Raw genomic sequence first — 26,113 nt, 5'->3', positions numbered from 1 at the left:
CAAGCGATCTCATTGGCTTATATTTCATAGGGTTTTTTTTTTTCATTTCAAGCTATTTCATTGGCTTTTATAAAAGCCTACAATAATCAAATGCACTGTAACACAATGAATGAGTCAATGTAGTAATTAAAAAAAAAAAAAAAAACTCACCTGCTATTGAGCAGTTCATACAGCAACATCCCTACAGCCCAGAGATCTGCAGACAGGCTGTGACCTTGATGTAGAATGACCTCTGGAGGCTGATAACCCACAGACCCACAGAATGACCAAGCCCTGTGCAAAGAGCCCAGCTTCTTAGCACAACCAAACCCTGTCTGATGCAGTAAACAGAGAGAAGCACAAGTGTTAATGCCCTATAGTTAAAATTACCAAATATGAATCATCATAATCAGGTGGTTGCAGGTTGCCATCTGGATTAACTTTAAACATAGTTGAATTAGTATGTATTCAGCACCAGTTTAGCATATCCGCGTTGGTCCAGTAGCACATTTTCAGGTTTCAGGTCTCTGTGAACAATGCCTTTGCCATGTAGTTCACTAAGAGCTTCTAGCACACACGCTGCGTAGAAGCGAACAGCATCTTCTTCAAGTGACCCCCTGAAACATAATATCACATATTAGTCAGTCACTGTCAGTTAATCAATTCATGAGATGCATTCACTATAGCACTGGGAAGTTCATTTTAGTGAATCAATATGTTATACAATGAACAGATTCAAGAAACTGGTTTAAAGACTCTTTACATGTTTTATTATTATATAATTTTACCCACAAAATACTGCTGAAAACTATGTATTCAATTAAGTTATACTCTCTTAAAAATAAAGGTTCAAAAAGAGTTTTTTTATAGCAATGCGATAGAAGAACAATTTTTGGTTTCCAAAAAAAAGTTCTTTTTTTTTCTTAGTTTGAAGTATATTTTAATAATCTAAAGAACCTTTTTAATCATTATAAAGAACCTTTTGTGGAATGGAAAGCTTCCATGGATATTAAAGGTTCTTCATGAACCATAGATGCAAATAAAAACGTCTCGGGTTACAGATGTAACCCTGGTTCCCTGAGTAGGGAACGAGACGCTGCGTGACAACGCATTGGGAACCTTCTGCGTGATGTCGTCACTGAAGCACTCATGTATCTAACCAATCGCGTAGCGAGACGTCAGAGACGGGTGACGTCACGGACCAGGAAACTATAAAGCACACCTGGATGCAGAGCACGGTAGCTTCTGGATAAGTCTGAAGCAAGCACTCACAAGTGTGCAGGGGTACGGCAAGAGACGCAGCGTCTGCCCCTACTCAGGGAACCAGGGTTACATCTGTAACCCGAGACGTTCCCTTTCGTGGGAACTATCGACGCTGCGTGACAACGCATTGGGAACGCAATCCCAACTGAGCCGTAGCTCAAACACTTGTCAATGATATCGGCTCCACCCTAGGGTCCTCCGGGTTGTCAAGATAACTAAGTTATAATACTTAATAAATGTGTGCTGTTATGACCATCCAGCTGCATCACATATATCACCCATGGAAACTCCTGACATCAAAGCTTTTGATGCCGCCATACCCCTAGTTGAATGGGCGCGAACATTCAAAGGAGAAGGCTGTCCGGCCGCTTCATAGGCAAGTGAGATGGCCTCGACCACCCACTTGCTCATTCTCTGCTTCGATGCTGGGCCGCCTTTTTTTAGGGGACCAATAACAGACAAACAATTGATCTGACTTACGCCACAGGGCAGCTCTGTGGACATAAGCATCCAAAGCCCTTACTGGGCACAGCAGATTAAATTTTTCCTGATCCGCAGATTCAAATGGAGGAGGATAGAAGGCCTGAAGCACAATGGGGCCTGGGACATTGGTAGGGACCTTGGGACATAACCCGGTCTAGGATACGGGAATGCTTTCACCATTCCCGGAGCAAATTCAAGAAAAGGAGCAACAGAAAGTGCTTGTAAGTCTCCTATCCGCTTCAGAGAAGTGATAGCCAATAAAAGAATCGTTTTAAGAGTGAGGAACCTCTCAGGAACCTCCTCTAGTGGTTCAAAGGGAGCCTCAGCTAACCCCTGTAAGACCACGGCCAAGTCCCAGGCCGGAACCCTTGTGCGCACTGGAGGCCTCAACCTCAATGTGCCACGGAGGAAGCATGTGACGAGGGGGTCTCGACCTACCGAGATATTCCTCAAGAGGAGCATGTTATGCTGAAATTGCTGCAATGTAAACCTTCAAGGTTGAGTGAGATAGGCCCTCCGAGAATTTTTCCTGGAGGAATTTTAGCACACAGCTAATAGAAGAAAGGACAGGGTCTGTATTATTGTTTCTACACCAGGTAGAAAACAAATTCCATTTGTAGGCATGCAACTTCCTCGTGGCGGCAGCATGGGTCCCTGGGACAGGAATCAAGGCTTTTTCCACATGACCCGAGCACGAAGGCATCGCTGCGTGACTTCGATCATGCGAAAAGGGTTTCCCCTCAGGAAAACCCCTTGGTCCTGTGCCACCACTGTAAGGGTCTCATGTGCAGAAGGCCAATAGTAATCACGTTGGACGCAGCTGCCATCAGACCCAACAGTCTCTGAAACTGTTTTAAAGTGAGAGTGGTTCGAAGGGAGCCTCAGCTAACCCTTGTAATACCACAGCCAGGTCCCAGGCTGGCCTCAACCTCAGTGTGCCACAGAGGAAGCGAGTAACGAGGGGGTCTCGACCCACCGAGAAGCCACCCTCAAGAGAAGCATGAAAGGCTGAGATAGCCGCAACGTAAACCTTCAAGGTTGAAGGCGATAGGCCCTCCGATAATTTTTCTTGGAGAAATCTTAGCACAAAGCTGATAGGAGGGTGGACAGAGTCCATATTATTCTGTCTGCACCAAGCAGAAAATAAATTCCGTTTATAGGAATAAAGCTTCCTCGTGGCGGGAGCTCTGGAGTTAAGGATGGTCTCCACAACCTCAGTTGGAAGACCAGCATCTATGAGCTTGGCCCCCTCAGAGGCTAGGCCCATAGCTTCCACAGTTCTGGGCGGGGATGTATTATCGAGCCGCCCGCTTGCGACAGGAGGTCCTGTCTAAGGGAAAGCTCCATTGGGGAGCCGTCTAGTAAGGACACTAGGTCCGAGAACCATATTCTGGTTGGCCAGAAGGGGCTACCAGTATTAGGCTGACCCCTTCCCGGTGTACTTTCTCCAGAACTCCCGGGAGCAAGGTGATCGGGGGAAATGCATACAGACGTAGCTTCGGCCACGTCTGTACCATGGTATCCAGACCCAGAGGTGCTGGATGTGTTCGGGAGTACCAGAGTGGTCACTGGGTTGACTCTCCCAAAGCAAATAGGTCGACTTCCGCTCGACCGAAATTTTTCCATAGGAGATCCACCACTTCTGGGTGGAGTCTCCACCCCCGGGCCTCGGCCCCTGCCTCGACAGGGCGTCTGCTCCCTTTATGCCCCAGGATGAAAGCTGGCTTCAGAGAGAGCAGCTTCCCTAGGGACCATCGGAGGATCCGACGGGCCAAGTAGTAAAGTTGGCAAGACCGCAGACCCCCCTGATGGTTTATATATAAGACCACTGCCGTGTTGTCCGTGCGGACCAACACGTGATGGCCTCTCTGGTCTGGGAGAAAGTGTTTTAATGCTAGAAACACCCCCATCATCTCCAACCGATTTATGTGCCGGCCTGGTATGCAGAAAGGCTTTCACCATACCAGGTGCAAACTGCTGACAGCGCTTGTAAATCACCAATTCTCTTCAAAGAAGAGACGGCCAGGAGAAAGATAGTTTTAAGTGTCAAGAACTTGTCTGACACCTTCCAGGACCTCCCATAGACCCTGAGCTGAGCGACCACTCATCATCACACCCCAGCCCGTGAGGGAGGCATCTGTCGTAAGCATTACATGACGACCAGAAATCCCCAGCATGGGTACCTGGGACAGGAACCAGGGTTCTTTCCACATGGCCAGAGCACGAAGGCATTGCCGCGCGACTTTTGATCATGCGAAAAGGATTTCCCCTCGGAGAAAATCCCCTGGTCCTGAGTCACCACTGTAAGAGTCATATGTGCAGAAGGCCAAAAAGGTATGACGTTGGACGCAGCTGCCATAAGACCCAACAGTTTCTGGAACTGTTTTACAGTGAGTGACTGGCCTAACTTCACCCCTTTCACGGCTGCGAGAATGGAACTCACCTAGATAAGTGGTAGTCTGAGCCGGAACTAGCACACTCTTTTTTTTTTTTTTTTTTTTTGGCATTGAGCCTCAGCCCGAGCCTTTTCATGTGGTACAGAGCAGCATCTCGATGCTGAACTGCTAGTTGCTCTGATTGAGCTAGAATCACTTTCTATGTAATTCAGTACGCGGATGCCCTGGAGTCTCAGTGGAGCCAGCACTGCATCCACGCACTTCGTGAATGTGCGTGGTGATAATAACAGGCCGAAAGGAAGAACCCTGTATTGGTAAGCTTTGCCCCGAAAGCAACCTGAGGAACTTCCTATGGGAAGGATGGATGGACACCTGAAAGTATGCCTCTCTCAGGTCTATCGCCACAAACCAGTCCTTGGACCTGATCTGTGGGATAATCTGTTTAAGTGTAAGCATCTTGAATTTGAGCTTTCGTATTGAGTGATTTAACACATGTAAATCTATGATAGGACACATCCTTCTTTGGAACAATGAAGTAGCGGCTGTAGAAGCCTGACAGCTTGCTGGGAGGAGGAACCCTTCTATAGCTCCATTTCGCAAGAGTGTCATAACCTCTTGTTCCATAACCAGAGACTGCTTGGGGGTCACCACTATGGGAAAGACCCCATTGAATCTGGGCGGGCGAGACCCTGTAACCCTCTGATGAGCAGCATCCATTTTGATATATTCGGTAGAAGTTTCCATTCTACCATAAAATCTACTAAGGGAACCAGTCTCTCGAGACTGACCTCTGGTGTTTTTGAGCACTCGATTCAACGTTCTGGAGCGGCGCACCGGCAGAAAACAGACGAATCAAGTCATAACCGGCTCTCCTCGGAGAGTCGGTGGAGACCGTTGTGCCCTGACGCACACTGGGTGGCAGGGTTAGCATAACGGCCCCCTGAGGGCGCCAAAGGGGGACGGGTGTCAGATATTCTAACACAGGACCCCCTCCGGAGGGGGCTGCCCTCATGGATCCTGGCCCACAGATGTCAGGACCTCTTTGAAGCCTTCTTGGTGGTAATAACAGTCCGCAGATCTGTCCTACTTCACAAGGACTTCAGCTGTGTCACCTGTCCCGGTCCCCAAGCTTTCTGCGGGGGAGCAAGGGTGGTGACACCCTTTTTTTCCTTTAAATTCCTCAGAATTTAATGCATTCAATATTTCATTTAATCATTAAATTAAATGCAGCCCAAAACAGTCAAAAATGACAGGCTGAATATATTAGAATACAAAGTATTCGTAATAGTTTGCAAGGTATTATAGGGAAAGAGAGAAAGGGAAACTCCCGTCTGCTCAGTTCCCTCCAGATATATATATATTATGTATAAACATTATATACAATATATACTACGTGCACGCAATCTATGCGCAGCCTTGGCAAACGCAAGATCCGAGCGAGCCGTATATTTTTTTGTTGCACACTTAATCTACGCGCTGCCTCGGCAAACGCGAGATTCGAGCTATATATTCCTTATTGCAGGCTTAATCCACGCGCTGCCTCGGCAAACGCGAGATCTAAGCCTCGTGTTAGACTTTTATTCCCTCGAGAATAAAGCCAACAGGAGTGGAGATAAAAACTCCCGCTAGTTCATTTCTTTTACACTCCGGGACATTTTTATGAATGAACCGTCAGCTGCTTTGTTTTTGAACTGACGTGCATGCTCCACTCCCTAACACGATGTGTGTGAGGTGGCGAGTCCTCAGATCGATATCACAATATCCACCTCCTCAGAGCTGGCATGTGAAATACCGGTGCCTCAACCCGGGGAAGAAACCGCAGAGCGTGCTTCCACCTGGGAGACGGCACTGAACCTGGCAGGTAAGGGCAGAGAAAGGGCAACGCCCGTCTCTAACCCCTCTGTCAGATCCATTTGTGAACCCCACGAATGGCTTCTTTTCCGCGATCCGCGGGGAACACTGGAACACAGTATTCTGAGAGCGAGTTTCTTTTTTTTTTTTTTTTATAGTGCACACAGACGGCTCCCTCGAGAGCTGCCCAGGCTTACTCAACTCCCATTCAACTGCTGTTTCTCGCCATAATACGTGTCTTTTTATATATATATATATATATGGATTGGCGTGAGATACTCTTGTCCTCAGACAAAGATATCGTGACTTGTTTATATGAAATAAGACAAACAACACCAAATAAGACACACGATAACATAGAGTGCTTGCTGAAGACACAGAAGCTACCGTGCTCTGCATCCAGGTGTGCTTTATAGTTTCCTGGTCCGTGACGTCACCCGTCTCTGACGTCTCGCTACGCGATTGGTTAGATACATGAGTGCTTCAGTGACGACATCACGCAGAAGGTTCCCAATGCGTTGTCACGCAGCGTCGATAGTTCCCACGAAAGGGAACCTTTATTTTTAAGAGTATACAGGTGCTGGTCATATAATTAGAATATCATGAAAAAGTTCATTTTTTTATTGTAAATTATTTTTAAAAAATGAAACTTTAATTTATACTAGATTCCCTACATGTAAAGTAAAACATTTTTTATTTATTTTTTTATTTTTTTAATTTGTTGATTAGAGCATACAGCTCATGAAAGTCCAAAATCCAGTATCTCAAAATATTAGAATATTTACATTTGAGTTTTGTTAAATGACCATCCCTACAGTATAAAATTATCTCTTGTTCTTTGAAACCACACTAATGGGGAAGACTGCTGACATGGCAATGGTCCAGTAGACAATCATTGACACCCTCCACAAAGAACGTAAGTCACAGATGGTCATTACTGAATGTGGTGGTTGTTTACAGAGTGATGTATCAAAGCATATTAAATGCAAAGTTGACTAGAAGGAAGAAATTGGTTAGGCAAAGGTGCACAAGCAACAGGGATGAACACAAGCTTGAGAATACTGTCAAGTAAAGCTGATTCAAACTCTTGGGAGAGCTTCACAATGAGTCAAATGAAGCCGGAGTCAGCGCATCAAGAGTCACCACACTCAGACATCTTCAGGAAAAGGACTACCAAGCCACTTCCGAAACAGAAACAATGTCAGAAGCATCTTACCTGGGCTAATGAGATAAAGAACTGGACAGTGAACAATGGTCGAAAGTCCTCTTTTCAGATAAAAGTAAATTTTGCATTTCATGTTGAAATCATGGTCCCAGAGTCTGAAGGAAGACTGGAGAGGCTTGAAGTCTAGTGGGAAGTTTCTGAAGTTAGTAATGATTTGGGGGGTCTTGACGTCTGCTGGTGTTGGTCCATTGTGTTTTATCAAGTGTAAAGTCAATGCAGCCATCTTCCAGGAGATTTTGGAGCACTTTATGCTTCCATCTGCTGACAAGCTTTATGGAGATGCTGATTTCCTTTTCCAGCAGGACTTTAGCACCTGCCCACAGTGCAAAAACCACTTCCAAGTGGTTTGCTGACCATGATATTACTGTGTTTTATTGGCCAGCCAACATGCCAGACCTGAATCTATGGGATATTTTCAAGAGAAAGATGAGAAACAGTCGATCCAACAATATACAGATGATCTGAAGGCTCAATAGTACCTCAGCAGTGCCACAGGCTGATCACTTCCATGCCACACTTTACTGATGCTGTAATTTGTGCTAGGAGCAAGTCATTTGCTGTAATATGTGCTACCAACCAAGTATTGAGTGTACAAATGAACATACTTTAAAGAACTTGAACTTTTTTGTTTTGGAAATCCATTTTTTGATTGATCTTAGGAAATATTCCAATATTTTGAGATGTTGGATTTTGTACTTTCATGAGCTGTATGCTCTTATCATCAAAATAAAAATAAAAAAAATAATAAAAAAAGTTTTGAAATGTTTTACTTTACATGTAGGGAATCTAGAATATATGAAAGTTTCATTTTTAAAAATAATTTACAATAAAAAACTTTTCCATGATATTCTAATTATATGACCAGCACCTGTAGATTCCATCAAATGTCAAATTTATTCAAAGTCCTTCTTTACAATTAAAACACTTTGTGACCAAATTATTAAAAAGAATCAGTTCAAAAGAATTGAATTGGACATCACTGTTTCTATGTTAGGGTTGGCTCCAGCATCAAAATTTGAGAAGCAGTTTGGAGAATGAATGGATGGATCACTGTATGTACCTCTCTCTCAGTAAAATCCACAAATCTGCACCTTCACAAGCCTCCATCAGCATATACAGGAACCGAGCATCTTTAAAAGTACAATGCAACCTGAGAAAAAAAAAAAATATTTTTTTTGAATCTTACATAAACAGCCAAGAACATTAAATTTAAATTTCATCTGCAATTAACTGACATGCTGATATGCAGGGGAAATATTGATTTTTTAAGAAATCTATACTTTTATTCATCAAGGATACATTAAATTGATCAGAAGTGACAGTAAAGACAGTGTTAAAAAATCTATGAAAATGAACAGTATTTATATAATTTTTTACCTCTAATACACCACTATGTCCAACCGCCTTGAGTATCCGGTGTGTGAGGTCTGAAAACATGCTCTGATGCCGGAAGTGATCTCTCGCATGTATACGCCAATGAGTGTGTCCGGCATCAGAGTGCATTCAGACCTCACACACCGGATGTTCAAGGCAGTTGGACATAGTGGTGTATTAGAGGTAAAAAATTATATAAATACTGTTTGGTTTCTCGCACAAACCGGTCGTTTTGTGTCTTTGGACATCAATGTGTCGTCACGGGGTTTAATTTGGATTTGTCTGTGCATGTTTTTTTTTACTCTTATAGATGGAGTTCCTATTGACATGTATACGACTGACAGACCACAACAGTTGGAGTTAAAAATCATCATTTGTGTTCTACTGAAGAAACAAAGCCACCTGTATCCTTAGAAATGCTTTGAACAACTCAGAACTTCAGTAGAGAAAGGCATATAGTTCATTATAACATCGTAATATACATCATACACCCGTTATATTGCTAAATCTACCAGATTTTTCATATCAACAGAAAAATATACCAGGAAAACCTGGTTTCTTTTGAAACTCCCTTGCGCGGTCAGTTAATGATATGCTAAAGCCCGCCGGCACGTTGACATGATTGGTTACAAGGTAGTTTGTGACGTCACAGACACTAGTGATTTCAAACCGTTTCTTGAGACAGTCTTTAGATCACTGCAGTTTTAAAGAGAAAAGACTCAGCAATGGTGCTGACTCATGAATTTGCACATGGTTTGTCTTAAAAAACACCACATAGACATATAAACAACATTAAACTAATTTTCACCACAGGGGGGCTTTAAATGAATCTAATAAGGACTACAACTGCACAAAAAAAAAGTTTCAATTAGGTGATAATTATATTAGAAAACAATTCAATTAGATTAGAAAAAGGGTTTATTGCCTGAGGTCACCGGAGAACCGTTTCACACATCATTCCACAACGATCCTTTAATTCCTTTAATAAACCTTTTATGAAACATCAAGAACTTTCTCTAACGGTGAATAAGATGATTCTCTGCTGAACTCAAGGTGCTCCAAAGAAATTATTGAAGAATTAGAATATTGAAGACCCTAGTGTATGTTCTGACCTTACTATAAATGGACTTTGGAGATCCATCAGGATGTGTTTCTCTGCGAGCATCCTCTCTCTTTGGCCTGGGCTCTGTATTGCCTGCTTTCGTATGGTCTTTAAAGCAAACTTACAGTTGGGGTCACTCTTCAAATGGACCTTGTGACAAAGAAAGGTTTGACTGATTTATAATTATTCCATGGAAGTGTTTTTTATGTAAAAATGTAAACAAAAATCTTAATCATCATCAAGTTTTAAAAACCAAAACAAGCATAAACTGCAGAGCTAGTTTATGATACACATTGTACAATAGTCATTGAATACTCACGAGCTGAGTGTGGCTGTACTGTCCTTCTCCCAGATTACACAGCACCTGAAAACTGCTAAGAGACATTTCACCAAACACAGTCCCATCTTCCTCTGCCCTGTTTATTATATAGAGATCAAAATTACTTTATTAACCATCACACTGGTGATGTTTCCTCTATTTCAGTGGATAATGTAAAATACACAGACTTTTAAGTCATATCGACAGGACTTACCTCGATCTGGTCTTGCTGCTAGGATTTTTTCTGGCATCTTCCAAGCCTCCAGTTACTTTTTTGAAAAACCTAGATATAGATGGTGGAATATAGCCAAGGTCAACTTTACAGCGTATGTTTGAATTAGTTATGTTTTTTCGCCCACTATGCTGTTTCCATAGCGTGAATGACGGTTTATGCCTCACGGCTCACTCTTACTCTTTGTCTATGACCAGACATGTCACATCGCCTGCGGCAAGAACACTCATCGACCTCATGTCCTCTCTAAAGAGCAAAGGAACAGGTATGAGATGTTAATGTAACATGATACCTTCTGACTTGAATTTTAATGTTTCAGCTAAGCCACAAAACATTCAGCATGCACATGTTTGCTTTTCTCTTATTTGGACCTTTAGGGTGAGTTAAAAAAATGGTACGAAACCTACAATAGATTACATAAGTGCTCTACTTTTTTTGTTAATATACTATAGGTGGTATAGGCCTACATAAACATTTGACAACAAACATATCATAATCATACTTCTTGTGTTAAATCAAAATGGGTAATAAGTTGCAATGTTAAGCATGGTGCCCCCTGCTGGTGAGGATTGAATCTTACCCTTGTAAAGCTCTGTCTCCAAAACTATCCCCTCTGGAGAGGACACACACCATCATACTCTCCTCATTAGCTGATTGTTTCTCTAATACTTTCACCTAAGAACAAAAGCATGCATATTGTCATATGCAATCACATTACATTCATCTCCATATTTGACAGACAGACAGACAGACAGGTAGGTAGGTCTTACCTGGCCTTGACTCAAAATGAAGAGTTTGTCTCCTGGACTTCCATTTCTCATTATATAATTACCATCAGTGTAGTGAGACTAAGAAGAATATGCAAAAATAAAAATGAAAATAAATAAATGAATACATAAATTGCATATACTGAAAATATAGTTTTTATATAAGTTTTGTTTGACTGGTACAAAAACTAAAAAGTGGATTTGATCAAGGTACACTATCTAATAGACAAAGCTTTGAACTTCAAGTTCAAGGTTTAGTCATCAGATGCTAATCAGGTACAGCAGTGAAATACGATCGTGAGGTTCTGTCATACACACCTCCTCCAGCGCATCAGACACTTTAATGAGAACATCCTCCGGTAACACACTGAGTAGTGGGACACTAAAAAACACAAATGAGTGTCAGGAAATCTCATAGACAGAGAAGTCAGCAGATTCTGTACATTATGTTTATTATTGGTTATTATGAGAGCTTGTTTCCACCAAAGTACAAAAAATACAAAAAGGTAACTGCGACTTTTTAATCTTACTACTGTGAAGTTTTATATCTCGTGATTGAAAGAAGTCTGAATTGCAAGATATAAACTCACAATTGCAAGGAAAAATCAAAATTGTGCCTCTTTTGTCTTAGAATTGCGTGATATAAACTCGTAATTGCGAGAAGAAAAGGCAGAATTGTGGAGGAAACAAGCTTGCGAAGTTTTATATATATATATATATATATACAGTACAGTCCAAAAGTTTGGAACCACTAAGATTTTTAATGTTTTTAAAAGAAGTTTCGTCTGCTCACCAAGGCTACATTTATTTAATTAAAAATACAGTAAAAAACAGTAATATTGTGAAATATTATTACAATTTAAAATAACTGTGTACTATTTAAATATATTTGACAAAGTAATTTATTCCTGTGATGCAAAGCTGAATTTTCAGCATCATTACTCCAGTCTTCAGTGTCACATGATCCTTCAGAAATCATTCTAATATGATGATTTGCTGTTCAATAAACATTTATGATTATTTTCAATGTTGAAAACAGTTGTGTACTTTTTTTTTCAGGATTCCTTGATGAATAGAAAGTTCAAAAGAACAGCATTTATCTGAAATACAAAGCTTCTGTAGCATTATACACTACCGTTCAAAAGTTTGGGGTCAGTAAGAATTTTGATTTTGATTTTTTTTTTTTAAAGAAATTAAAGAAATGAATACTTTTATTCAGCAAGGATGCATTAAATCAATCAAAAGTGGCAGTAAAGACATTTATAATGTTACAAAAGATTAGATTTCAGATAAACACTGTTCTTTTGAACTTTCCATTCATCAAATAATCCTGAAAAAAAATATTGTACACAAATATTTTGTACAATTGTACACATTAAATGTTTCTTGAGCAGCAGATCAGCATATTAGAATGATTTCTGAAGGATCATGTGACACTGAAGACTGGAGTAATGATGCTGAAAATTCAGCTTTGCATCACAGGAATAAATTACTTTGTGAAATATATTAAAATAGAAAACAGTTATTTTAAATTGTAATAATATTTCACAATATTACTGTTTTTACTGTATTTTTTATTAATTAAATGTAGCCATGGTGAGCAGACGAAACTTCTTTTAAAAACATTAAAAATCTTAGTGGTTCCAAATTTTTGGACTGTACTGTATATATATTACAAACACTGCTCAAAAAAATTAAAGGAACATTTTTTAACCAGAGAATAGCATCAAGTCAGCTAAACTCGTGGGATATTGATCTGGTCAGTTAAGTATCAGAGGGGGTTTTTAATTAGTTTCAGCTGCTTTGGTGTTAATGAAATTAACAACAGGTGCACTAGATGGGCAACAATGAGATGACCCCCAAAACAGGAATGGTTTTACAGGTGGAGGCCAATGATATTTTTTCCCTACTCATCTTTTCTGACTGTTTTTCACTAGTTTTGCATAGAGTCAGTGTCACTACTGGTAGCATGAGGCGATACCTGAACCCTACAGAGGTTGCACAGGCAGTCCAACTCCTCCGGGATGGCACATCAATACGTGCCATTGCTAAAAGGTTTGCTGTGTCTCCCAGCACAGTCTCAAGAGCATGGAGGAGATTCCAGTAGACCGGCAGTTACTCTAGGAGAACTGGACAGGGCTGTAGAAGGTCCTTAACCCATCAGCAGGACCGGTATCTGCTCCTTTCTGCAAGGAGGAACAGGATGGGCACTGCCAGAGTCCTACAAAATGACCTCCAGCAGGCCACTGGTGTGAATGTCTCTGACCAAACAATCAGAGACAGACTTCATGAAGGTGGCCTGAGGTGAGAGTATGCAGGCAGTTCCTGGAGGATGAAGGAATTAATACCATTGAATAGCCCCCACGCTCGCCTGACCTGAATCCAATTTTTTTCCACTTTGATTTTCGAGGTGTCTTTGAATACAGTCCTATGTAGGTTAATCATTTTCATTTCCATCAAACAATGTGGCATCCTTTCGTTCCTAACACGTTACCCAGTCCATATCAGTAGATATCCAGCATGATATTTATTCCCATTGAGATCTGATGTGTTTTCAAAGTGTTCCTTTAATTTTTTTTGAGCAGTATATATATATTATAGCATATATATTATGTGTCTAAATTTACTGTAATCGAGTAAAATAATGTGGTGCTTTGGGGTTATAAATGATAACAATTGGATCTTGATCAAATATTTGGTTCTCCCCATGGCAATGGCGGTTATGACCCAATATATTTAAAAAAATTACACTCATGTTTCAACCCATGTTTGGGTCAAATATGGTCAAACCCAAATGTTGGTTTACATTTTTTATTAAATTTTAAACCAAATGGTTGGGTTTGTCCATATTTGAACATTTTTTAGAGTGTAAAATTCAACAAGCTATTTAAAAATGAGGCATAAATAAGCATACATATAAATAAAAACAAATATTTCCTCATTTACTTATAAAAGTCTACTGAAGAAGACAAAAGTGTAACATCTTGTACTCATCGTGGCACTAACCTACGCAGGAAGTGCAGAGACTGAGTGATAGTGATGAGGCTGCTTCTCTGCATGACCCTCTGAAACACTTGACCCTCCATCACCCACAGCCTGCTGTTCACAAGAGCTGCAGAGACAACACAGAGGAAACGTGGATTCAAACTGAATTTCAAGCATTCAGTGAACTGACGGGTCTTTGTTTTGGTGAAAAAAAAATATGTGATTTTTTTTTTTTTTTTTTTCATAGCTGTGATGGAGGGCGATCAAAGGAGAGAGTGAGACAGTTTGTCTTTGGTGGATAGACATGTAAAGACAGAAAGATAAATTGTTAGGGATGGTATGAACTGTATTAGAAAAACAAGTTTGAGATCCCTACAGAAAGACCAGACCAGCATGGATTGGTGCTGATCTAGCCATTCTGCTCGCCAAACAATTTTTTTTCTCATTAATATGTTTAAGGTAATATGGGTTAAATTACATTTCTGTTGGTAATATATGGAGCTGCTGGGCAAATAATGAAAATCACTTGGTTGTTGTCCAAAACCCCCGTGATGGAAGTGTCATTTAACCTTAAAAAAAATAAATAAATGAATAAATTCCAAAATATACCTTGTTGATGGATAAAATTAAAAGATTACAGTTTTTATTAATTTTATTTTTTATTTTTTAAATATTATACAGAATAAGGGTTAATAAGCTAGCTTTAGCTATATCACCACTGTAATGGCCTTATGGTCTCTAGATATCAGTATCAGCCACTGGAAAAACATATCTGATCTGTCAAAACACTATAAAATATAACAAGTCTAGCAGTAACAAGTTTACAAGTGAGAATGTTATAAATAAAGTGCAAGTGAATTCTTAATGAACCTTATAATAAATAAATAAATAAATAAATAATAAAAATATACTCTGTGACCTGCTTCTACCAAGTTCCATTAAAAAAAAGTAACAGCTGAAAATAGAGTTCACCCCCCCTCCCCCAATTCATCCTCTATCACTTCCTGTTCCTGAGACCCTCTTGAATTAGTAATGACACAGATTAATTGACTTTGCTGTCATTAGGAAGAGAAATACTGCAATCTGTCTCATCTGCTCTCCCCTTGTACCTCTGTCTACCTCTCTTTTATCCCTGTCTTTTCCTCTGCGGAATCTCTGTGGAATTGCTGAGAATCTGAGAATAAACCCCAAAAATCAGCACTGAACTGCATGAACGGCACTGAACAACTCCTGTGTTTTGTGTGTTCTGTGTTCTAGGACTTTTATTTTGAAGAGTATGTTTCTGTTCCTTTTGTTCTGCTGTTACTCTTACTGTTTAGTTCCTTTTCGTTTTCATAGCTGCCTTGTTTGTTTCCATAGTGATCAATTTCCCACACCTGTTCCTTGTCAGCCTCTTGTTATCCTGTGTATATATATATATATATATATATATATATATATTTATACATATATTTATACAACAGTTCTGTCTGGTTCTCGAATCTGATTGGCTGATAGCCATGCAATATTTCAGTGATAACAGCACTCCTACTGCCTTTTCACCGTTTGTATCACTCCGCTTGAAGTGACCGTCATGGCGGCCGATCAAATCAACCGTAATTTTTACAAATACTTCTTGTACCACGAACTGTAGTTTTAATAGTTTTTTAGGCGAGAATGTAGTTGTTTAGACCTGAAATATGTGACTCATATTTAATAACAGCGCCTATTTTACAATTTGTTTTGACGTTTTTGGAGATGCGATCTCGAGTGCGTCAGCGGCCGTTCAGTGCTTCTGTAACCGCCGAGAACAGCTTCATCTCGGCCAGTGCCTCTGGGATTTGCCGCTGGCTCTTATAGTGGTTAAACACGAGACATAATTAAATTTGAGTACATAGAACGGGCAATCTTTGGTCTTATTAATCTATTATTTGTTCCAGAGCAAGTCGAATTGTGCTATATTAAATTTGATAATAATAAACGTTAACGTTACGTTACATCCTTATATAGCATATTGGCTACAACTAGACGGGACATATCAGACTCTTCTCCGCTCTTTAAATACGTAAAACATTAAACTTTATAAACATATGGTTTTTTGAGTAAAGAAAACGCTTTACAATTTTTTTTTTTGAAACATCAGATCTTTATTTACCTTTGCATTGCACAGAGATGTCCAAACTGCGTGCGCACTTCATTCAGGAGGTGAGGCGGATTGATGAGATTTGATTGACAGTTTGAGGATCCAGTGGAGTTAGGAGGTTTTGTCACAAGTTCTATAAAACCTTTTCATTCCTTAAATATTTGTAAAACCCACATACAAGCGTAAATGGTGACCTATTTTTATTTTTATTTTTTTTAATAACTAGTGCTTTATGTTTGTCTGAACTGTACAATTGTGCTTATTTGTTGTTCAATAAATATTATTTCTGTTACGTTTGCTGGTGTAGAGATGAGGCAGATACGGATTTCCACAATACATTCAATACTTTAATATAAACGAAGGCAGAGAACACCATACAAACACTAACACAAACAGAGAACGGACCAGGAGTGAAGGGAGTGAGTGCAATATATGGGGAGTGCTGACAATAGAGTCCAGGTGCAGGTGATGAGTGACGATGAGGAGCTGACGAGGGAAGTGAGTGCAGCTGTGGAGAACAGAAGGATCTTGGGAAATAGAGTCCAGGGAAACACGGGATCTGTAACAGTACCTCCCCCTCCCGGTAGGCGCGTCCTCGCGAAGCCTTCGAGGCGTTGAGCCCAGGCGGCGGTGAGGGACCGGCGGGTGATGGCCGAACTGTAGGCTCCGCCGACCGAAGCGCAGCCGGGGCTCCAGAAGGCCGCAGTGGAAGCAGGAGGACAGCCAACAAAACGAACACCGGGGGGAGTGAGGAGGCCAACTGGAACTGAGGGACGGAGTGACGGAGCGGAGACGGAGGAGTGTAGTCCAGAGGGGAGGGCAGGCCGACGAGTGAACAAGGTGTGAGTGGAGGCAGGATGGATACTGGTGAAGCTGGTGGACTGATGGACAACGGTGGAGCAGAGGGAGGTTGGAGCCGGGGTGAAGGTAATCGCCCAGAGGTCCGAGGTGGAGATCTGGGCGAGGGGGCTTGAGGTGAAGGTTCAGTGAAGAAACACATGGGAGGCGGGAGAGGGAGGCAGGGAGGGAACACAGTCCTTACAAAGTTCATAACAAAGGGCTCGGTGGTGGCAGGAGCGGCAGGCTCGGCGGCGGCGGCTGGAGCGGCAGGCTCGGCGGCGGCGGCTGGAGCTGAGGGCTCGTAGGCGGCGGCTGGAGCTGAGGGCTCGTAGGCGGTGGCTGGAGCTGAGGGCTCGTAGGCGGCGGCTGGAGCTGAGGGCTCGTTAAAAAAGTCAATAAGCCAGTCCAGATCTGGCGGCTCGCACAGGGTTGGAGCGGGCTCTGGAGATACAGGAGCGGGCTCTGGAGATACAGGAGCGGGCTCTGGAGATACAGGAGCGGGCTCTGGAGATACAGGAGCGGGCTCTGGAGATACAGGAGCGGGCTCTGGAGACACAGGAGCGGGCTCTGGAGACACAGGAGCGGGCTCTGGAGAGACTGGAGCGGGCTCTGGAGATACTGGAGCGGGCTCTGGAGATACTGGAGCGGGCTCTGGAGACACTGGAGCGGGCTCTGGAGATACTGGAGCGGGCTTTGGAGATACTGGAGCGGGCTCTGGAGATACTGGAGCGGGCTCTGGAGACACTGGAGCGGGCTCTGGAGATACTGAAGCGGGCTTTGGAGACACTGGAGCGGGCTCTGGAGCAGGTCTTTTCCTCCTCTTCCGCTTTCCGGACCCAGCAGGAGTGTCTGGGTCCAACGTGGGGCAGGAAGGACGTTCACTGGAGGGGTAAGCGGAGGAATACGGAGGCTGACTAACTGGCCCAGCCGACCGTGTTTCTGGACGGACTGGAGACCAACACTCATCCACATAGAATTTGGAATTATTCAAAAACAAAATAAAATTGATAGTTTCACTTAAGGAGAGACGATAATCAGGTTCATGGAGACGGAGAGTGTTGTCATCCAGACCGTCCAAAAACAGGGCGATTAAATTAGCATCGGGCCAGTCAGTCAGATAAGCCAGCTCAACGAACTCCTCCACATACCTCTCCAGTGAACGACCAACCTGAAGAAGCCCGATGAGGCGATCGCCAGCAGAAAGGTGAGTGAGAGGCGTTGGAGGAGCGGTAGCCAGGGAGCCGGGGAGTGTCTCCATATTTCTTGACTGTGGAAATCCGGTCGGTTTAGGTCCGTTCTTCTGTTACGTTTGCTGGTGTAGAGATGAGGCAGATACGGATTTCCACAATACATTCAATACTTTAATATAAACGAAGGCAGAGAACACCATACAAACACTAACACAAACAGAGAACGGACCAGGAGTGAAGGGAGTGAGTGCAATATATGGGGAGTGCTGACAATAGAGTCCAGGTGCAGGTGATGAGTGACGATGAGGAGCTGACGAGGGAAGTGAGTGCAGGTGTGGAGAACAGAAGGATCTTGGGAAATAGAGTCCAGGGAAACACGGGATCTGTAACAATTTTATATAAATGTCCATTAAGTAATATGGATTGAGTGAACATTACATTAATACGCCATTAGATGGCGGCAACACTTTACAGGAGAATGAGTCAGTGAAGCACAAGAGACTTTTAAATTGAAAGGAACTTTTGCAAAAGGAAGTTGTTTTAGCGCTGTGGTGTTATGGAAAATTCCCAAAGCTGTAAAAAAAGATCGCTTTCCTCAGCGGACATTCAAACGGACTTGTATAAAGGATGTAATATTATGGACATCGACTTGAAGAATGAATGTAATGCAATATACCAGACACAGGTAATAGCCTACTCTCTCTCTCTCTCTCTCTCTCTCTCTCTCTCTCTCTCTCTCTAACACTGTAGAAAATTCAATGTGTTTCAATGAAGCGACTCAACGTTCCTTCGTTACTAGTTCTAAAGTGACATTTTAGAGTTAGCAACGGAGGCTTGGTTCAACTGACAACTTGAGTTTTGAAACGTTCCTTCATTACTAGTTCTGAAGTGACGTTTTAGAATTAGTAACGGAGGCTTGGTCCAACTGTCAAATTGAGATTTGAATCCGTGGCGGAAGGAAGTAGTGCTGCACAAAAGAGGGTTTTAAAGACACTCCGTTGTTGTTCTTATTTATTTACACACTCGTGCCATCGAACTGTTGTATAAACGCAATATCACACTCGTAGCCACGGCTACTCGTGTGATATTGCTCATATATATATATATATATATATATATATATATATATATATATCAGTGGCGTGCGGTCCATATAAGCTGCGAATGCTCTGCATACCCAAGCCATTCGTGGACTCAGCAACTAATATTAACATGGTAAATTACTATTAAATCCCTTATTTGATGCGTACCATAAAGCCTACATGATTGGTAATGCATATATAACTGTCCGTAATTTATTTATTTGCCAAACTACGGTAATTTTCTTTAAATCTGCCGGTTACAGAGACTTCCGGGTAAGCTGATCTGCAGCAGCTTTTGCGCCTTTGCACTTTTGTTATCGAACGTCATCATTGTCGCGCGTTCTCATTGGTTTGCTGGTCTATGCGAGTTTATATGGGCAGGATAAGCTTTGAGTGGACCGCTCGCCCAGGAGGAAAAAATAGCTGCTAACAGATCTCGATAACCGAAAATCACTTGTATTTGATACAAAACTAACTAGACTAACTCCCCCAAATGGGGGAAAACAATCATAACTAAAACTATTTTCACAGTATTTCATTTTCTTTATGAAAACTTATAAATAGTTTAAGGATGTTAATCGATATCATTTTTGTGTTTGCATAATTTAAACTTTTTTTTTTTTAAAGAATAGCCTACTGATATTTTTATATTTTTATTATAGACTACTTATATTTATTATTTAATTATTAATTTAAAGGGTACTTCTGGCATACATTTAAATTGACGCCATGGTGTTTTTTATTTGTCGTGTCTGATTTAGATCTGTGTCCTAAACTGATACGTTGAAGTATGTCATTTCTGTTTATTTATTTGTTCCTGACATCTTATTCCAAACATTTTTATTCAAATCAACCTTATGAGGGGCAGGACGAGGCCGAGAGCCATTATAAGCGAGTTACTCATGGAGGAGCTTGGAAGGATAAAAGGAGGAGTGATGACAGTGAAGGACGAGAAGCGACCAGGCCTGGACTTTATATTGTGTTTTGTCTGTTTGTGTGGCAGTCGTCCGTAAGGGGCTGCTGCTTTACTTTCATTTTGTGTTTGTTAATTTTATGATAATTAAAGTGTTTGAATGTTCGCCGGTTCCCACCTCCTTCTTCCCTTATCAGCAAACTGCATTACATTGGTGCTGAAACCTGGGAATGAGGGAGGGACATGCCATCGGAGGTCCCTATGGACAATGCAGATATAGATAAGCCTTGCATGCCGGGTAACAAATGCACTTGCAACATTGTAACCTACCCAACGCCCCCTGGAAGCCATGAAAAGCAGTACTTATAATGGGTTGCTTCAGCCCGACTTTCTTGACCTTTTCTTTTTTGGATAGAAAAGATACATTTGATGCAGACCAAGGCATTGAGGGAGGAGCCAAAGGAAGCGAGAGCGCAATGGCGACCACACCCTACCCAAGGGTAGGTTAGTGTGTGGAAATACAACACATGGAATCACCAACTGGGAGGTACCTCACGTCGAAAGTCCCTGCAGTCGGTCCAACCTAAAAAGGGTGGAACACAAGCTTCACAGTGACTGGCGGCAGGGGCAGAGCCCTGCCTAGGGGAAGAAGCCGTATCATGGACAGTTATGCATATGGTATTACCAGAGGGAATCACTACATATGGCGCACCAAGCTCCAGTACACTGACTAACCTGACAGGGCCATGCATTCACGACTACTGGGCCTGGTGCTGAATTCGCCTGCTGAAGGTGCAAAAAGGTCATGATAACTCCAGGGTTCACCCATCTGGGGAACTCACGTGGATAAAAAAGTGCACGTTATCGCCTGTGTGCAAGCGGAGTACCTGGCCAGATGTCCCGCAGCTTACCCACTACCTAACAACACACAGGATGAGACTGGCTCAACCCGGAGATTGTAGAATCCTGCAAAGGTATTATGTGTCCTTAGGAGTATTAGTATTAGGAAATCGATATTAAACCCTGCAATCATGCCCCTGCGGAGCCCATGTTGGCTTTTTGTGGGCACAGTGGGCAAGGGATAGCCCACATCAAACCTAAACTGGCCCAGTGCGGGCTTGCCCAGGCGAGGCCCACAGCTTTGGGCTTACTGCGGGCTCTCTGTGAGCAGTCCCCACTAGAGAACTGCCCACATTAAGCCCATGATGGCTGTGTAGGCCAGCCTGTTCGAGCCCAGAGCAACTTTGTACCTTTGGGCCCATGCAGGTTTTGTGTAGGCAGCCCACTTTCGTTTCCCATTCTCTGTTTAGCTGTATTTTTATACAGTATTTTCTGTTTTCTTAAATTACATACAAATGTATGTAAAATTACAAAAATAATCTGTAATTAATACAATAACAAAACAGTTAGATGAAAAAATGGTCAAATGACTGGCAGTAAAGTAAAATATCCTTATTTAAATAAGCTGAAAACACTGTCACATGACCAGCATCAACAGAACATTAAACACTAACAGATCTGTCTAGATCTCTGCATCTTTACTTATTACAATCCAGTTTGACTATTTCTTTCATAAAAAACTTTTAGATGTTGATGTTTTATTGAAAATAGTAAATTTTGAGCATTTGCTTTAGTTGGGCTCACATTTGTTTTAGCTAAAATTGTAAGAGAAATTCTGGTTTGATGAAGTTGATTATTTATTGATGATTCAATCATCATGTAGTGGTCAGAATCAAATAGATTTACATTTTACAGAGTATGATTTAGGGAATATTTGAGTGGCAGACGCCCTTGCCAGTCATTGACCATTTCTTTTTTAACGATTATTAAACATTATTTTCATTAATGGTAAATGTGTGGCACCCTGTGCTGCCAGATATATTGTTGTAAATTAATAGTGTGAGCCCTGTGTGGGCCCAGTGAGGAATTCCTGGGGGCTAAGTGAGGGCTGCCAGTGCAGGGCCAGCGCTAAGGGGCCAACATTTTGCCAATGAGCAAATTCTCAGGGGCCCTTACGCTAGCCCTAAGTGGGCCCGTAAAGGGCCAGTGCAGGCTTGTTTGAAGGGGAAGGCCCTTCCTCAGGGGAACGCACCAAGGAGGGGCTGTCATCAAGAGCATGAGCTCCAAGAGCCAAGTCTGGTTTGACCAGTATGGCGCAACTAGTAAGACTTGTTCCTTGTCCTCCTTGACCTTGCACAATGTCTGTGCAAGCAGGCTCACTGGGGAAAATGCATAATTGCGCAGACCCCAGGGTCAGCTGTGTACCAGTATGTCTGTACCAAGGGGGACCTTGGTCAGAGCTTCCCCGAATCAACTCCTGATCCACTGGACCACCTGGGGGTGGAATCTCCATTCCCCCAGGACCATCAACCGACATGACAGCATATCTACTTCAGTTGTTGCTGATTCCAGAAGAGGAGATGGCAGGCAAGTTGCAACATGCAACGTCATCGTACACCGACCTAATTGTTTATGTATGCCACTGTCGCTGTGTTGTCTGTGTGGACCAGCACGTGCTTGCCTGGACCAACGGCCGAAACCACCATAGGGCCAGCAGAACTGCCAGCAACTCAAGGCAATTGATATGCCAGTGCAGCTGGAGTCCTGTCCAGGAGCCAGAAGCTGCATGCCCATTGCATACAGTGCCCCCCACCCCTCTTGGACTTACATGTTGTGACCACAGCGTGCCTGGACACTACGGGAACCCCTGCCCATAGAAAAGCAAGGTCCATCCAAGGGCTGAATGCATGGCAACAAATCGGCATGTTTGCCATGCAATATGTCCCACAGCGCCATGCCCATCTTGTGACTCAAGCCAGAAGCCAGTGCTGAAGCAGTCATCAACCCAATTAGCATGACAGCTACTGAGGACACCATATGCCCCAGGAGCCTCTGAAACAGTTGTAGAAAGTGGAACCACTGTCTTCCCCCTGAACGTCTTCAGGCAGTTCAGCACTGACTTGGCATGCTTGTTTGTGAGACGTACTGTTATAGTGACCAAGTCCAACTTCATCCCGAGAAAAAAGATGCTCTGCACTGGGGAGAGCTTGCTCTTTTCCCAGGTGACCTGAAGCCCTAGCTGGCTGAAGACCTACCAGTTCCCTGTATGCACACAATAAACCTTGAGAGTGAGCTAGAATCAGTCAGTTGTCAAAACAATTGAGAATGTGAATGCCCACCTCCCTTAGGGGCAAGGGCGGCCTCTGCAACTTTTGTAAAGATAAGATGAGTCAGGGACACCCCGAAGGGGAGGACCTTGTATTGATATGCCTTACCCTCAGAGGCAAACCGAAGAAGGTCTGTGTTGAGGCAAAATCGAGAAATGAAAGCAAACACAATGACAGAATGTGCTTCTGCATCAACATCCTGAATGGGAGCCTGTACAGGGCCCGATTCAGGACTCACAGATCTAGGATTGGTTGCATCCCACTGCCTTTTTTCTGTATGATGAAAAATGGCCGTAAAACCCGTTCTTCATCTCGTCTACAATTCAGGCTCTATTCTATCCTTCGCTAAGAGGACAGCAATTCCTGCACGCTGGACAGGGGCGTCTTTGCCTGCCACCACGTTAAAGAGGATAGCGATGAACCTGGACAGGCACCTGGTGAACTGAACCGCATAGCCGAGTCTGATTGTCTTGATGACCCACAGTGATGGTTTGGGAAGCTCTAACCAGGTCCCCAAATTCAGTGCAAAGGGTATCAAGGCTATAACCATTTTTGATGTACCTACGGTTGGCGATGCGGAGAAATGACCGCCATGTTGGGAGGCTTGTGTCACGGAAAAGAAGACTGGATACAAATGCAAGTTAATATCTCTTTAATAGAGCTTCACGCCAGGTAAGTAGATCACAAAACACACAGCAGCAACACAGACAGCAGGAGAGGGGTAACACAGGGACTTCGATGGGCGATGAAGTGTCTGTGATGAATGATGGTCCTGAATGGTGAGTCCGTGTGTCCGTGTGAGTATCCGTGAATGAAATCCAGAACGAGTAATCCAACGAGACAGACAGGTAACAGGGAACAGCGACGAGAATCCAATCCAGGAACAAGAAACACGAGAAACAATGGGACAACACCAGGACTTCAACAAACGATCTGACAAACATGAGACGAAAGACAAGGCGTTATATAGGCAGGTGTAATGATCCACAGCTGCCGCTGATCAGCAATCAGCGGCGACGCCCACACAGAACAATCAAGTGACACATCCCAAAACCTACACACAGACAACAGTATGAGACAGCGGATTAGTGTACCGTGACAGCTTGGGGTAGCTCTTTTAGCATTTAACTGTGCACACAGGAGGGAGAGAGACTGCTGTACTGCGCCATAACACCAGCCACACACTCGCAGAGGAACAACTGGAATTGACTTCATGTATACAGGACACTCGCTCTGCTCGGAAAAACGAATAGTGGCTTACAAGCCACTATTTATACCCGCGTAGCATGGGAGTGGCATGCAAATTCCACTCGCCAATTCGCACCAGCTTTTTCTGAAAAGGGCTTTACAGAGTGATGCCATGGAAGAACCATTTTGATTCCCTAAAGAACCTTTCACTGAAGTGTTTTAGTGTAAAGAACATTCTTATAATCTAAAGAACCCTTTTCTTTTATGAAAAACCTTTTGTCCAATGGAACGGTTCCATGGATGTTAAAGGTTCTTCATGAAACTATCGATGCCAATAAAGACCTTTATTTTTAAAAGTGGCAGGTGATTGAGGCTCCCAAGTCCTACCCTGTAGTCGTCATTTGACACAACGTCAAGTGACTGACAGATAGGGAACTGTGTTTATCTTTTACTTAAACCTTTAGAGGACATCAGGTTAGACAGCAGAGATCAGAAAAGAAACAGAGAGAAGAAAAAGGAGGAGAAATGTTTAAAAGAAAGCAATTTCAAGCTGTCACCAAACACAATACCTGAACAAAGCTGAGGAAAAGAGTCTTGAAATAAATTGAGTGAGAGGGTAGAAAAAGCCTGGAAATTCAGAAAGAGAGAATGAGAGTGGGAAAAAAAAGAGAAATGCAGAATTGGAAAAGGATATCGACTGAAAGATGAAAACAGCACACAACGTTCTCTGTCAACGAAAAGAAAGATCTGGTAAAATTATCTGACTTGATTGGATCCTCCATTTATTTTCAATCCATCCATCATTTTAGCCCATTCTATTTCATTCAGACTTTATTCCTTTTTTTTTTCTTCTTTTTTTATGTCTTGCTACATTAAAATTAATAGGTCAAGCTGATGCCCCTGTGGCTCAGAATGGGCTCAAGAGAGTATGTGAAATAAGAGAGAGAAGAGGTGTTGAGAGAGTCATAAATCAAAGCATGCTATGGGGGATACACCTCAAAGAATGAACATTAATTCGTCTACCTGACAAAGATATCTTCCTCAGGGTTGGAGAGAGACACATAGAAATTACATATTTTCTTTACAGAAACCCATAAATTTAACATGCAATCAATGTGTTTATATGTTAAAAAAAAATAAATCTCACAATGTGACATCTTGTAATTACTACACTTTTTCTCTTAATTTAGACTTTATACTAACATTTACAATGTAACTTGCATTTCCATGTTTCTTATAATTGCGACTTTGTTTTTCTTTATCATGACTTTAAAGGTGCTAAAGAGGATCTTTTCGCATGCGTAAGAACAACCCTCCCTCCTTTCGTGGGAACACCTCCCAAAACTTATGGGATTTATGTATCGTGTTAGTGGATTCATTATGTCGGACTCACCGCAGGTAACTCATAATCTGCAGTTGGTACTCCTGTCTCCAGACAAAAACATTGCATGCGGCGCCTGTGGAGTGTGGAAAGTTACTGGAGCGCGCAGCCACGTTCCTCTCTCATAAGGAACGTCATGGCAGTGATTGACAAGCCAGAGGGCCAATCCGCGCACGCTTCTCACAAGGAACGTCACGGCAGTGATTGACAAGCCAGATCGTGTAAACGATTGGCTGATGTTTTAAAGGCCCTAC

General features: G+C 42.4%; 1 protein-coding gene across 1 annotated transcript in view; it reads right to left on the bottom strand.

Moving 5' to 3' along the window:
* Window positions 1-26,113, bottom strand: part of prkg1l (protein kinase cGMP-dependent 1, like) — a 55,704-nt gene that overhangs the window by 7,687 nt on the left and 21,904 nt on the right. Inside the window, exons 5-15 of the mRNA XM_067394060.1 lie at window positions 13,998-14,103; window positions 11,310-11,373; window positions 10,995-11,072; window positions 10,805-10,899; window positions 10,405-10,470; window positions 10,207-10,275; window positions 9,993-10,089; window positions 9,684-9,823; window positions 8,258-8,347; window positions 455-596; window positions 151-314 (exon numbers count right to left, since the gene is read on the bottom strand). Coding sequence (XP_067250161.1) covers window positions 151-314; window positions 455-596; window positions 8,258-8,347; window positions 9,684-9,823; window positions 9,993-10,089; window positions 10,207-10,275; window positions 10,405-10,470; window positions 10,805-10,899; window positions 10,995-11,072; window positions 11,310-11,373; window positions 13,998-14,103 — 1,111 coding nt within the window. The remainder of the gene's footprint in view (window positions 1-150; window positions 315-454; window positions 597-8,257; window positions 8,348-9,683; window positions 9,824-9,992; window positions 10,090-10,206; window positions 10,276-10,404; window positions 10,471-10,804; window positions 10,900-10,994; window positions 11,073-11,309; window positions 11,374-13,997; window positions 14,104-26,113) is intronic.

Source organism: Chanodichthys erythropterus, chromosome 9 (genome assembly GCF_024489055.1).
Source record: "Chanodichthys erythropterus isolate Z2021 chromosome 9, ASM2448905v1, whole genome shotgun sequence".
Lineage (NCBI taxonomy): Eukaryota > Metazoa > Chordata > Actinopteri > Cypriniformes > Xenocyprididae > Chanodichthys > Chanodichthys erythropterus.
Note: the sequence above shows the minus strand (reverse complement) of the source record. Positions and strands in the feature narration are given on the sequence as shown.